This window comes from Dipodomys spectabilis, unplaced genomic scaffold (genome assembly GCF_019054845.1).
Source record: "Dipodomys spectabilis isolate Male_0828 unplaced genomic scaffold, ASM1905484v1 ptg000210l, whole genome shotgun sequence".
NCBI classification, from domain to species: Eukaryota; Metazoa; Chordata; class Mammalia; order Rodentia; family Heteromyidae; genus Dipodomys; species Dipodomys spectabilis.
The window spans coordinates 5,470,812-5,486,509 of record NW_024870887.1 but is presented as its reverse complement, the minus strand read 5'-3'; the positions used below and the strand labels follow the sequence as shown (position 1 = coordinate 5,486,509).

Below are 15,698 nucleotides of genomic sequence, written 5' to 3'. Positions count from 1 at the left end.
CTCTATAGAGACAGCTACATACGCCTCCCGCGCTGTCCGGCTGCCCTTGTGAGAGCCAGGATCCGGAGGAGACGCTCACGTCCACCCACTCCTTTGTTTTGACTTCTCAGGGTCATCATTCTCATCTAAAAAGTGGGTACAATTATCACCCTACCGGATAGGTTTGTTGCAAGATCAAATGCAGTAAGCATTATAAAATGTTGACCTGGTGTGTGTCCAGGACAAACAGGTTTAATTTAGCCATTAATAACATTACTCTCATCCTGCGGTGCATGTTCTGGTTGTAAGCATAAGATGAGCCAGGCCTAGGGAGAGGTGAATTGGCTGTAGATCCGTGATAAGAGCCAGGGCTTTCAAGCTAAGTGACCTGGTCTGGTTTAGTGGTTGAACCACTTGGGGATCCACTAGCCTAGGGCAAGACTCTTCTTAATCCTTGCAGCAGTCCTCCCAACGTGAGCTAAAAAAAGTCACTTTCAATGTTGAGAAACCATATAACAAATAGAAAAAAGACATGGGTGAACGTAATTATTGTACTTAATGCAACATATCTGATAGTAGCATTCTGATATGCAATCAATACCAAACTTGTTAGTGAAATACTGTAGATTCTTCTTTCTATCCTAAACACCTTTGAAAGCCAGTGTGCATTTTTATACCAATACCCATTCCATTTGGAAGACAAATTTTCAACCGAAATCTCTGTTCTCTATTTCATATAATTTGTATTTGAAAAAGTTAAGACATATATCCAGGGTGTTCTGGATATATCATTATACCTCCAACAATTAAATCAAATGTGACTCAGGAGGCTGAGATCTGAGGATTGAGGTTTCAAGCCAGCACTTCAAAAAAGTCTGTGAGATTCTTATCTCCAATTAACCAGAAAAATACTGTAAATGGAGGTGTGGTTCAAGTGGTAGGGCATCAGCCTTGAGCTAAAAGGCTGATTGAATGAAACCCTAAGTATCAGTAACCGCCTCAGTACCAACACACACACACACACACACACACACACACACACTCACACACACACACACACACACACAAAGAAGTCATAAATAAAGAAGTCAGCTCCTTCATTTCCTCTGCCCCTGTCAGGCACTTGGCTAGCGTCACATGGTTTTTGCTAGAGAAGCAACTATTCTATGAGACTGCTGGAAGCCTGTTCCTGTGAGGGAGTTTTGTAAATTGTAAACAATTTCCATCCCAATCACCAGCAACAGAGAGATGGCTCAGGAAGAGAACTGAATGAGTGTGAATTGTACAAATAGACATTGGAAACTGGAACTGCAGCTTGGGTCTGGCCTTTAATTTAAATACTACTGTAGCCACATGGCCACTTCCATTCTTTGAGTGGTTAATTGGAGATAAGAGTCTCATGGGGGCTGGGAAGGTGGCTCAGTGATAGAGCGCTTGCCTTACATGCTTGAGGCCCTGGGTTCGATTCCTCAGCACCACATAAGCAGAAAAAAAAAAGCCGGAAGTGGCGCTGTGGCTCAAGTGGTAGAGTGCTAGCCTTGAGCTGAAGAGCTGAAGGACAGCGCCCAGGCCCAGAGTTCAGGCCCCATGACCAGATCCAAAAAAACAAAACAAAAAAAAACGAGTCTCATGGACTTTCCTGCTGGGGCTGGCTTTGAACTACAATCTTCAGATCTCAGCTTCCTGAGTAGCTGGGATTACAGGCTTGAGCCACCAGCACCCAGCTAAAGGTATAGCCAAGACTGGTCTCAAACTCGTGATTCTCTTACCTCACCCTCCTCATTGATTACTGGCGTGTGCCACCACGGCTGACAAGCACTCAGATCTACTGTACGAAACAGACTTTCTATAATGACACAGGACACAGAGTCTCTGTGTGTACAGTGTGTATCTGTATGTGAGTGTGTATGTTGTTAAATCAGTAGCCGTTTTATCCCAGAGAAGAGTCTCAATAGGATCTTTGTAAATTTCATCTATTTCTTCCTCCTTAGGGTCTCCTCCTTCCTCTCCCCTTCTTTGCTTAATGCTGTTTATCACCCACTGAATTGATTCCATGGACCACTAATGGGTTACAAATTACATTTTGAAAAACACTGATCTTAACAGTCCAAATCTCCCAGACATTTAAAAAAAGCGGTTTGGTTTTTTGTTGTTGATGTTGTTGCAAATAATAACCCTTCTGTGGCCCTCCTCAGTTCCAAAGGGAAGAAAATGCTTCCCTATAAATAAGAAGTTTGACATTGTTTTAGAGAGTCAGTCAGCCCAAGATAGACTACTAGGTTTAACAGAAGCCATCCGTAGAGGGACTTCACCAAATAAAGATCTTGGAGGCTTCCTCATCACTTGAATGCCAGGCAGTTCCACCCTGGGGCCTTGTCTCTGATTGGCATTTTTTTTTATTGTGAAAATACTGTACAGAGGGGTTACAATTACATGTGCAAGATAATGAGTACATTTCTTATCAAGCATTGTAGCCTCCTCCTTTGTTTCCCCTTCCCATCCCTTCCCATCCTCCCCCCGGCCCCCTCACCCAATCCTCCCCCACACACACACCAAAGTTGTAAAATTCATTTTCGACATAACGACTTGTACATCTCATTGTTGCAATGGGTCCACCTGTATCCCTAGTTAAATGATTTGTTTTTCCCCTTCCCCTCCACAAATTATACCGACATACCGACATCAAATATAGTGAAAGCAGGGGTTATACTGTGGGGGAGGGACATACAAAGCAACAAAGAAATAATCTTATAAATGCTTTAGAAACAATCGCATGAAAGAAAAAAAAAACATTTGAATACATATCTTAGGGTTCATTTCTCTAACATCACCTTATCTGACCTTTTCTGCTTGACTCAGACATATACTAGATATTGCAAATAAGGGAAACCATGGGACCTATGTTTCTTTGGGCCTGGCTTACTTCACTTAATATAATTTTTTCCAAGCCTTTCCATTTCCTAACAAATGGGGCAATGTCATTCTTTCTGATGGAGACATAGAATTCCATTGTGTATATGTACCACATTTTCTTGATCCATTCATCTACTGAGGGGCATCAGGGTTGGTTCCATATCTTAGCAATAGTAAATAATGCTGCAATAAACATAGTCCTGCTGGTAGCTTTAGTGTGGTCTTGTTTGTGATCATTTGGGTAAATGCCCAAAAGTGGGATTGCTGGGTCATAGGGGAGCTCTATGTGGAGTCTTTTGAGGAACCTCCATACTACTTTCCAAAGTGGTTGAACAAGTTTACATTCCCACCCACAATGCAGTAAGGTTCCCTTCTGTCCACATCCCCTCCAGCATCTGTTGTTATTAGAGTTCTTGATTCTAGCCATTCTAACTGGGGTGAGGTGGTATCTCAATGTTGTTTTGATTTGCATTTCTTTTATGGCTAGGGAGGTTGAGCATTTCTTCATGAGTCTATTGGCCATCCTTCTTTCCTCTTCAGAGAAGTTTCTCTTTAAGTCTTTAGCCCACTTATTTATTGGGCAGTTGTTTCTTTGAAGATTTGTTGTTGGGCTGATTGGCTTTTTCTTTCATGTGCTCATGTCATTGGCTTCATAGTCACAAGATAGTTGCCACATCTCCAGGCATTAGGTCAGTATTCCAGGAATGAAAAAATAAAAGAAAAAGAAAAAGAAGTATAAAACAAAAATTCTTTCCCCATTGCCAAATATCTAGCACATTAGGTTACTAGGAAAAAAAACATGATGTCCAGTTAAATGTGAATCTCAGGTAAGTTAGTATATTGTTAGTATAAGCTTGCCCTGTGCAATATTTGATATAGAATTATACTAAAACAGTTGTTTGTAGCTTACCTGAAATCACCTTGAACATGCATCCTACATTTTTATTTGTGGAATAACCACCTAATTGTTATAATAGTAAAAATCTAAGCACAATTCTGCTTATATTTTATTGGACAGAAATGGGTCCACATTCAATTCTCTCTTCAAGAAAGATTGGTTAAATCAATACTTTATTTTTTAATATAATTTTGTTATCTTTCAGTAGTTGTCCAAAGGAGTTGACATTCAACAAAGCAGTTGATGAATCCAGTGCATCTTGATCCACGTCATCCCTGTCCACATCCCCCTTATCCCTCCCAGCCTCGCCCGCCCCTCAGTTGTCCTAATTTTGTAGGTTATGCATTGAATTCTATGACTCCATTCTCCGCACTTCCCATCTTGAATTATCTACTCTCTCCTTTTGATCCCCCTTTCGAGTACCTGGTGTTTATTTGGTTGGACTGCGAGTTAGCTTTTCTAAGGAATTACACCATTTGAGTTCTCACCTGAATCTACCATATTTCAGTCTTTTAACTTCCAGCCTTAGTAAAAGAGGGAGGAAAAAAAATAAGGAAGTTGGTGTAGAAGCTGAGTAAGTCAAACTATGAAATCTGCCACTGGGCAGTTTTGGAGACCGTAAAATTGATCTGGCCTTTCTTGTAGACTCTGGTAAGGATTTTGAGTTCTAACCCACAGGAGGGTGGTGCACTAAACTGTGTTTAATGCACAGCAGCCGCTGTTTTCACATTATCTACGAGGGAAGGGTGTATGCTAGATGATGGACAAAACCCAGGTCATTCAAGAACCTTTGAGCACACCGCCTACCCACTGCTCCAGCAAGAAGGCCTCATTTCCATGCTGTGTACTTCCTCTTCTAACAATGAAGAGGAAGGGGTAGGCTGGTCTGGAGACCCTGACCAGCCATCCCACAGGACTTGCACAGGACACAAGGTGACGTGCCCCCAGCCTTCTCTAACTTTGGGACTCTGTGGCTTGGTCTGACGTGGTTGCTCGTGGCTTGCGCTCCTTGGGCAGCAGGACGGTGGAGAGCCATAGTAGATGGAATGTCAGAATGTGTGGTTTTAAACCTAGGATCCTATGAGAATCCTGTAAGGAAATGGGTGGGGAAAAGTGCTTTTAAAAGTTTTTAATTAAGAGAAAGAAATCAACGTAATGTTCAAAAGCGACAAAAACCTGCCCCTTCTTTGCAAACTTTTAACGAGTAACCTGGAAGGTTTAAGAACTCTGACATCTGGAGATACAAAGCAGAAATGGAAGGTTCTGGTTCCTAACGGAGAGCCAAAGTGGGGAAGGGCAGTGCTGTGCTTCCTTCTCTCTGGAGGGAATGGGATGCACAAACACTCCCCGTCCCTGGAGTCCCCCCTTCCTGCTCCTCCCTGAGCAGCAGAGACTTTTATCTCTCCTTCCTCCTGCTTCTCATTGAGTTAAATCAATTGTTTCATTTTCATTTGCTTTCCCTTTCTTCCTCTTGTCAGATCAAGTGCTTTCCTATTTTCCTTGAGGATTACCAAAATGAGCTCTTAGGGAGAAAAAGGTTTCTCAGCACTTTAGCTTCTGTTTCCTTCTATTTCTGTGCTTGGCTTTTTATTATCTTTTCGCTGACATCCCCAGGACACACATTCAGTGCGTAGACTATACTGGCTTTCCTTTTTTTTTTTCTAGATGAAAATTTGTGCTGTTATAAACAAAAATCACCTATCTACCTCCCCTAAAATCAGTTCATTCCATTTAACAGGAGCAAAGATCTAAAAGGGGAGAGACATGGAACATGTACTCACAGCCGGGTGTCATGGTGCCTGTCTGTAATCCCAGCCCACAGGAGGTGAGGCAGGATTGCAAGTGTGAGGCCAAACAGGCTTACATAGCAAGGTTCTATCTCAGACCACTACCACCATATCCACACATATGCATACATTGATATATAGATCTTCCCATATGTTTATGTATATATATTTACATGCATGTATATGGGCATATGTATTTTATGTGTGTATATTAACATATATGTGTGTATGTGTGTATACACACATCCAAATTACACACATTACTATTAACACAAATGTAGATATATCTAATCATTTCTAGCAAACGTTTGTCCCAGTTCTCTTAGACCTGAGAGGTTGTTTTGCATATTTAGTTTACCAAAGTCCACTCAGTGTGCCAATGAGTCAATATTTCTAGGCTGCAACAGAACTCACTGTGTTAAGATGAATAATCCTATGCAGAAAGTTCAACTCCGTTTACTTCTGTTCCCTTCCTTAATAAGCATACTTGGATTTTCTCATCATGTGATCTCAAACTCTGATAGCATTTCTCTTCAAAGTGCTTCAAAATGAAGTCACAGAAAAGCAATTCATTGAGTTCCCAGTGGTGGAGGGCAGCAGAGCTGATTTCAAATATTTCACATGGAGACAGAGTAAGCCAAGGACAATGCACTGGGACCAGGTCCTGACACAGCCCTGGCCACCCAGTTAAGGAGTCAAGCCTGGCCCTTCATCGCCACTAGGCTGTTTTCATCTGCAAGGTGGAAGTTTGGGCCAACAGGTTTCCAGGAGCCTTGAGATCAGTGACATTTTGTATTACGGTCATCCTGCTTAACAGCAAAGCATGAGGATGACCCTATCTTCTCCCTCTTCAATTCCACATTTCTGTGCTAACAGTTTAAGTATTGAGTAGCAGTATTTGAATTTGGAAAAGAAACATCTAACACACTACATTCAGTGCTTCAACAGAAGAGACCCTCAAACACTGCCCTGCCATGGTAGATAGAGCCCTCGGAAACCCCCAAGAGTGGTTTTGAAAGGATCAGCTGGTCTGGGTCCTAGCTGCCCAGGCCTTGGTCTGTGAAGGAGACTGTCAGGTAGAGTTCCAAGTTGTAGATTTCTGTCATGGAGAGGCTGACACTGGATATTATACACATAGAGAAACCAAAATCCTTGTTCCAAACCCCAGATCTTACTAGTACCATGCAGTATGACCCTGGAAACATCCTGAGCTTCTTTACTTGTGGTTTTCTTCCCCAGTAAAACAAGATATTAACTGGGTGCTAGTTGCTCACACCTATAATTCTAGCTACACAAGAGACTGAGATCTGAGGATCATGGTTTGGAGCCAGCCTAGTGTGACTTGTATCTCCAGTACAACACCAAAAAAGCCAGAAGTGGAGCTGTGGCTTCAGAGCAATAGTTTTAAGTGTAAAAGCTCTGGGGATAGCACCCAGGCCTTGAGTTCAAGCCCCAGGATAAGTACAGAAAACAAAAGCTATATGTGGCTATCATATTTATTTTTATTTATGGCTCTCTCAAAGTCAGATAGAGAATTGAAAGGGAAAGAGAGAGAGTGCAATGACTCAGAGGAGCCTTTCCCCAATGTGTGCTTCTGCTGAAGGAACGTGGGTCTGATTTTGAAAGTCAGACAATGAGCCTTGTAAAAATTGATACAGACAGGCACAAAGATATGTGTTACGGGCACAAGTATAGACCTATAGATGTGAACACAGACATACTAATCCCTCTGCTTTAACATCTTTTTCCCATAATTCTTTTTCCTCTTTTATATTCTATAAGTAGTTTCTGAAATGAAAATACTTTTGTGGCACATTGCATACAATGGACATAGATCACACACATTCCATGGTCCACTATATAGGATGATTCTGACAAGTCTTTTGGCAAAAGATCCTATTTATTTTGATTGAGCCCAGCAATCCTCAAGCTCCTTTTATTTTTACTTTCTTTTTTCTTTTTGTATTTGTGTCTACACTGGGGCTTGAACTCAGGGCCTGGGCACTGTCCCTCAGCATTTTTTGCTCAATCTGGTACACTACCATTTGAGTTGCAACTCCATTTAAGCTGTGTTCTGACTAATTGGAGATAAGAATCTCACAGGCTTTCTGCCCAGGGTGTATTTGAACCACAATTCTTAGATCTCAGCCTCTTGAGTAACTAGGATTACAAGCCATCCTGACCTAACTTTCAAACTCCCTTCAACATAGAGCTTTCCCATAGTCCCTACCAGCATCTTAAGGAGTTGGAATTTTTGGAAGATTCCTTGGGAGCTGAACAGAGACCAGAGTGCATCCACCAACACTGTTCTCCAATGCTGCACCCTGGGACACACACCAACTTGAGGCCTGTGTATACCACACTGTGCTTCTCTGTCCATATTCTAACCCCTAAACTTCTGCAGTTCCTTAGTTCCTATCTAACATGAGCAGAGCATCATGATCAACTCAATGAGTAATTGCCTATCATAATGATTTAATAGTTTAATGCACTATGGACAATCAGCCAATGATTCCCAGATTATGTTTGATTGATTAGGATGCATGCAATTGTTTATTCATGTTCCCCATCAAAGGATATGATTGAGAAGACTTCTTGTTCAGAAAATGGCAGAATGAGCACACATGTGTCTCCTTTCCTGAGATCCTTCTGAAGTTACATTAAAGAATTCAGTGGAGGAATAAATTCTGGAGAGCAAACAGAACAGGAAGAGAGGTAGCGGCTGTGGATGGAGGAGATAATGTAGAATGAGCCGTGCAGAGGTGTTGGGAGAAGAAGGGAAGACTCAGTGGCTTGAGAGCACCTGGGAATCATAGTCTGGAAGGAAGGTTAAGGGCAAGGAAGAAGGAGAATTTCTGTGCGGTTAATCCAGATGGTGTCTACTTCCTTAGCAATACCATTTTTCCCTAGCAATAACACAATGCTTAGCCACTGGGAAAAGGAAAGGAAAGGATTATGTGTTTGTGCTCAAGACGACACAACTTTGATGGTGGTGGTGATGCGGACATTTGAAAACTGGTCTTCCCCACCTCTCACCATCAGGCACATTTGGCCATTAAGAACCAGAAACACCTATGGGCAGAAAGTTCTTCCCAGCCTTCCTCATCCCTCCTGTTTGCATAAAAGGAACTGATCAAAGGTTACCTGATGTATGAAGAATCTAGCAGAAAGGTTAATGGAGAAAATAATGATTAATAAGGTAATAGAAGCTAACAAGAAAGATAAATTGCTTCCAAAAGATTTGAGACTGAGAATATGGGGACTTAGATTATTAGCAAACAAGATCTAGAGATGAAAGAGACAGGGTTTCTGATTAAAACATATTTTCTGATTAAAGTCTTTTAAATGCCCTATATGAATTTTTACATATTTAGACACATTGTATTGAAGTTTCAGACTTGTAGGGTTGAATATGTGTCTAAAAGCTTCTGGAGAGATAGATCAACTGCGGAGAAAACACAAATAAAACCAGCATTATACTTCTCTTCTATAGCAATGATTCTAGAAAGCACCAACCCTAGACCTTCACATTCCTAAGATAATGTTTCTAAAGAAGAACCGATAGCCATAAGAATTACCAACCAGATGGAAAATGAAATAAAAGCATGTCAGACATTCAAAGATCCACTGGAAGTTTTGTAAGGATGGCGAGAATATGATCAAAGTCCTCGTGAAAATAAATTTCAGAATAATAGCTGTACTGAAGGCTCAGAAAGCAATTGGTACAAATTAAAAGAGTAAATTTAGTGTCTTAAAGAAGAAATAAAAGGTTTTTCAAGGATGTGGTGGAGGATGCAGACATAAAATAAGTGAATGAAAAAGAAATTAAATTACTGAAAAGTAATGTACAAAGAAATCTAATAGGAGGCAGATTAAAATGTGCCAGTTTTGACAAGTAACACACAAAAAAGAGAGGGAGAGAGAGAAAGAGAGAGACAGAGAGAGACAGAGACACAGACAAAGAAGGAAAGGGGGCAGGTAGTATTTGAGAATGTATCTGATCTTACTGACAATGAGAACATTCTCCTTGGAGTGGAATATATTACTGGATCTCAAAGGTCTAAAAATACATTTTTTCCACTGCAATGGAAAAAATATACAGTCATCAGTATAAAAGGTCGGTGTATTGATTTTCAGTGTTTAGCATTAACCTGTTAAGAGAACACAAAAGCCTTAGTCATTCTTACACAGGCCTGACATGGTAGAGAAAAAAATTACAGCTGACTTGTGGGATTGGATATGGCAGAGGACAGGAAGCCCAAGCTCCACCTTGCAAGGAAGACTGCAGGGAATTAGCAGGAAGTGTTTTTTGTGAAGTTCAAAAGGGAAGCAATAAAAAGTGAAAGATGATTTCAAAATCAGTGGTAAACCTCTGAGGTAGCATGTTCAAATCCTGGGTTCAATCCCCAGTACTGATGAATAAGAGAGTGAGCACATAAATATGTATCAAGAAGACCCGAAGATCAAAATGACAAGAGGTTCTGTCATTTTTTCCAATCATCAATATAAAGAGTCTATAGTTGTACCCCTAATAATGCTATATAGGATCATATTTATTGTGAACTCAGCTACCTAAAGAAATTAGGAAAAAAAGAAAAATAACTTCTTCCAGTATATGGAACTTGGTGAGAGGAGGAATTTGAAAACAATTTTCTAAAATTTCCTAGAAGCTGTTATGTACTGTTTCGCTCCTGGCTGTGTGTGTGTGTGTGTGTGTGTGTGTGTGTGTGTGTGTGTGTGTGTGTATCTGTGTCTGTGTCTGTGTGTCTGTGTGTGTATTACTATATATATTATGTCTATAGTATATGTATAATATATATTACTAAGTTGTGTGTGTGTATGTGTGTGTGTGTGTGCGTGTGTATGTGTAACTTAGATCCTTAAGATTCTGAGTATCTATCCCACAGCAAACACTGTGTTAAATGTGTTAGAGGTGGTACCTGCCTTGTATCAAAAACACTTCAGGGAAAACATGGTGCTGGGAAAGGAGCCTTTCCTTGGATGTGTTTGTGTAAACTGTGAGTGGGGTGGAGGGCAGAGAATCTCAGTGTACTTTCTGCAAAGCAGTTCAAGATATATTTGGCCAATTGATTGACACTGTTGGTGTAGAATCTTCAGGGAGGTGAATTAGGAGAAGTGTTTAGAACTTGGGGGCTTAGAGACTTGACTCGGGTTCTTTTAGATTAATAATATTCTAGTCAGGCAGATAGAATTACTGACAGCTTGGAGCTTGCAGAGTCCTTAGAGAGACTCTAGCCAACCTTTTATTGTATCAACAAAGGAAGCTTGCTAATGGCAGAGCTGGGGCTAAAATTCCATCCTTCTGACTCGAAGCTAAGTCCTCGATCAAAGGCGTTCCAGACAAAGATGGCCCTCCAAGCAGGATACAGACATTTGTCGTAGGTCTACTACAGGCCATGCACTATCCAGACTACTCAGTGTGCATTCTTTAACTTAACCTTAAAAGCAACCACATAAGCTACTATGTACTCAGATTTGTACAATCGAGGATTTAGAGAGTTTAAATAATTTGTCTAAAGTCTATAACAGGACAGAGAGCCCGGATATGAAAGAGTCTATCTGACCTCCAAATTCATGACCCTTGGTTTCTGGTCTGTAGTTTGTGTCCTGATGGTTGAAAGGAAATCAGCACAGCCCAGTATTGGTGACCTGAGGTAAAAATCATATTTAATCATCGAACATATCATCACCATGCAATACCGAGGGCGGCATGATGCCACTGCTTTGTGGCCAGAGCTCTTTGATCTGCTTTCCACTCCCCCTGGGCCACACTAGGTGAAGGCCTGTGAGCCACCAGATCCACCTGCTTAATTAGAAAGGACCCCAGGAGCCTTCACTAGCCCCAGGCTGTTCTGAGCAAAATAAACAGGAAACAGAAAAGAGGGAGAAGAGTGATAAATCCTCCCTGACTTTAAAAGATTTATACTGACAATTTCCCAAGGAGCTTATGACATGTATTTTCTCCCTAATTTGGGGGAGGGGGAAATACAGGAAACACTATAGATGAAAAGCTAGCTCTCAACTCTACAGTTTCATTGAGAGTGAAAGTAATTTAAGTTCAGCCTCTTATAGATAGTCCAGTTGCACAAAATAAAATTTATATAACCATCATCTCACATTAGAATTGGAGAAATAGGGGCTGGGAAGGTGGCTCAGTGGTAGAGCGCTTGCCTTGCATGCATGAGTCCCTGGGTTCAATTCCTCAGCACCACATAAGCAAAAAAAAAGGCAGAAGTGGCTCTGTAGTTCAAGTGGTAGAGTGCTAGCCTTGAGCTGAAGAGCTGAGGGACAGCGTTCAGGCCCAGAGTTCAAACCCGATGACCAACAAATAAAAAAAAAGAGTCCCATTATTGAGGTGCTGCATAACTGAATTATGGAGAATTAACATTTACATGTGATCCCACACCCAGAATGAAGAGCACTGAGGCAGAAAGGGCTCTGATCCCAGCACCCGGCACCCTTAAGCTTCATTTTTGAGGTTCCTGTGGGTGCAATCAAACGCATACCTGCAATCTTCCTAAGAGGGCATATACTGCCATTACTTTGCCCACATTCTTTCCTCCCATAGCTCAAAACCTACTTGATTTCCATCCAATTTTGTACTGGCTTGAAAAACATCAGGGAATTCACTCATAGATGAGGACACAGTTGTTACTTCCTTATTTGTAAATTATCACACACAACACGGGATCAGCTTGGATGTGAGGTAGAGCAAGATCATGCTACCAGAAATATTTCCAGAGCCTCTACCTGTTCCAGACAGATACAAACTAACCTAGAATCAGAAACTCAGTCATCCTCCGTTTGACACCTTGGCATATAATAGAATCATATCAAGCATGCATGTCATGCTGAAACAGCCCAAAGATACAGAGGGTCCAGGCCCTAGTGCGGCTCCACATGTCCCTGACACTGCTCAGAAAGTCAGTGCCCATCTTCTGAACTGAACCAGAAGTCCCTTTTACCACCTTTCAGAATGCTGCAAGACTCTTAAGTTCCTGGCACATTGTCTTCTTCTTGAGAAATCTTCTGGTAGGAAGATTGCTTATTTGGTAAATTGGGTTAGTGCAGAAGAAACCCCTGAAAGTGTTGGCGGTTGTTTCAGAAGGCCAAGCACTTATGGCAGGTTGGTTCCCACTGGGGAAGTCAATGACCAACCGCCGGGAAACAGGTATTCTTCGGCAAAATGAGCAGCACCTAGGTCAATGCAGAATTGTGACAGGTGAAATTAAAGCATCAGAGGAAATGCTTAGAACAATAAAATAGTGCTTTGCTTTTATGATGACAGTAATCTCCGTGAATGTAGGTTTCTTGTAGGTCATTTGGCCTGGGCTACTGGAATCACGGATAGCTTGTCTGGCACCAGTAGGGAGAGGGGAGGGAGAGAAGGGTGGATTTGTGGGGCTTTCTTTGTGGAGACAAGTTGCAACTTCACATGATTCCTCCGCTCAAGAGCTGAAATGGATCAGAAGAGATCATTGAGTTCACCTAACCCTTCTCACCCCCATTTTACAAACAAGGACACTGAAATTTAAGAAAGTCAATGCTTGGCCCAAGATCATTCAGCTAAGAAGCAAATGAATAGGATTCCTTTGAAATAGATGTTTTCCCTCCAGGTCCACAGATAATAAACCTGAAGCCCAAGGACATAGATCAAGTAATAGAGGAGCTAAGGTTAGAGGCTGTTAGAGCCTGTTAGCTAAGGTTAGAGCTCTGTTCCCAATTGCCATCCACTTGGGTCATGCTGTATTATTTGCAAATAAATGCTTAGAGAGGAGAGGTCCCGGGGAAATGTAAAGACTATAAGAAAGAAGCTAACAGAGAATCTGTGGGTCATGGTCATAATCCTAGCTATTCAGGAGGTTGAGATCCAAGGATCAGTGGTTAAAGCCAGCCCATACAGAAAAGTCCATGAAACTCTCCCCCCTTTTTATTTTATTCATTTATTTATGTTTGCCTTTCAACAAGGCAGTTTATAAGTACAATGTAGCCTTTTGATGGATGTCACGTCTTTTAGCATTCTCACGCATCCCTCCCAACTGACCTTTTCCCTCACTTTTCTCAATTTTGGAATATATACACTGAATGTTGACTGTACTTCTCCCCCACATGTTTTCTCTCATATCTGGAAGCCCCAGTCTTGGTTTATAAATATATAAGTAAATATTTTGGGTGGTATGCAAGTGTATACAAATGTATTCACTGAAATACAGTAGCACCAGGGGAGAATGCAAACAGTATAATTCCTTAGAAAGGCAAGGTCATAGTTCAACAAAATAAATACCATGAGACTTATTCTCCACTTAAGATACCATAAAGCTGGAAGTGGAGCTGTGGTTCAAATAGTAGAGCACCAGCCTTGAGTGAACAAGCTCAGGGACAATGCCTAAGGCCTAATTTTAATCTCCAGTACCAACACACACACACACACACACCACACACACACACACACACACAAACACACACACACAGAATATAAGAAAGGCCTCAGCCTCTCCGATTTGAATGTTCTTGGTTTCTAAGTCCTGCCACAAAAGCAAAGCTGCTGTTCATTCTCCTTCCTGGATACATCTGTAGATTTGCTTTCTCTGCCTCTTTCCAGGCTCCTTCCTCCTCCTCAACACCTCAGCTGACTCCAAGCACACCATCCTGAGTCCATGGATGAGGAGTAGCAGTGAGCGCTGCACACTGGCTGTCTCTGTACACAGGCACCTGCAGCCTTCTGGGAGGTACGTCGCTCAGCTACTGCCTCATAACGAGGCTGGAAGGGAGATTCTCCTGGAGCCCAGTCCGGGCAAGCATGGGTAAGTCCTATCTCATAGCCAACTCGATTTTGTTATTTGGCTTTTGGTTTAAAAAAAAAAAGCCATTTCTGTGACATCTATTTAAAACTCATAATTGTCCTTTCATGAATAGCTCCAGATTGAACTGTAAAGGTTAGTATTCCCCGAGGAATGACTCAGGCATTCCCCTGACCACCCTGGCTGGAGGTCCTTCCAGAAGGCCAGTGGACCAGCTGTCAGAGTGGACACTTAGTGTGTGAATATTAAGGCTTATTCATTTCCAAAAGTCCAGATGGAGCCAAGAAGAAAACTGCTAAAGGCAATGTTAAACAGCTGAAATTAAAATAATTTAATATGCTGGAAATGAGGGTTTACCAGAAGAACTTGGACAGAAAGGAAAAGGATAAAACTTGGTGGATCACCCACACAGGTCCTGAGGGAGCGTGGGCCCCCAGAGCAGAATAATGATAGATACACACCAGTGTTAACTCCGTGGAGACTGGAATGGGGTCTTGTTCTAGATCCTCTGAGACACGCCCACCATGGAAGTCATGCTGAGTGCCTCCAACAGTGAATCTGCTAAGCTCTTGGTAAATGTCACTTGAGTGCTCAGCTACCCATTAAGCCTCCACAAAGGGGTGACATTGTTAAGCAAACTTGAACTGGGACCTGTCTGCCTGCCTTCACTAAACCTCATTTCATAATACAAACACCATCCTGAGGCCCCAACTTGGAGGAGATCTTAGGTTTGATTACTCTTTAGTTAAGAAGGAGGAGGGAATCTTTCTTCGTGACACATTGACAGGAGGAAGACCTCAGGGTTTGGACCGATGCTTTACCTTGACTTCCTTCTGAGGAAATACCTCTTCCAAGGAATCCTGCCACTTCTTAAGACCATAAGCTGCTTCAGTCCCAGCAGGATGACATCTTGGTACCAGGAAGGATGCTGTCCCAATACCTAAACTCATAGCCACCTTCTACATGCTGAAATGCCTCTTTGGGCCGGTGGGGAGGGTCCCAGACATGACGTGTCTCTCACTGCATTCTCCAGCAATCACCAGTGCCAGATGTCTAGTCTGTTTGGAACGAGCTATCCTCTGGTCCCAGTCCTTCTTCCCTTTCCCTTCCCTTTCCATTATAAAACATAAGAAGTATGGCTACTCATCTGTGGGCAGAGTGGTGGTGGCCTTGGCCATGTCATCATCCTTAGGCATGTGCTGTTTATTTTGATCTATGTTCTCCAAATTCCCTCTCCAGCCAGCTTGGCAAAGACCAGGGAGCTTGGAGCTACTGAATCTTTAGGTAATGGATGAGTCC

At 42.0% G+C, this 15,698-nt stretch overlaps 1 protein-coding gene across 1 annotated transcript in view; it reads left to right on the top strand.

Moving 5' to 3' along the window:
- The window catches only part of Alk (ALK receptor tyrosine kinase), a 507,293-nt gene that overhangs the window by 155,998 nt on the left and 335,597 nt on the right, over positions 1-15,698 (top strand). Inside the window, exon 3 of the mRNA XM_042696640.1 lies at positions 14,201-14,402. Coding sequence (XP_042552574.1) covers positions 14,201-14,402 — 202 coding nt within the window. The remainder of the gene's footprint in view (positions 1-14,200; positions 14,403-15,698) is intronic.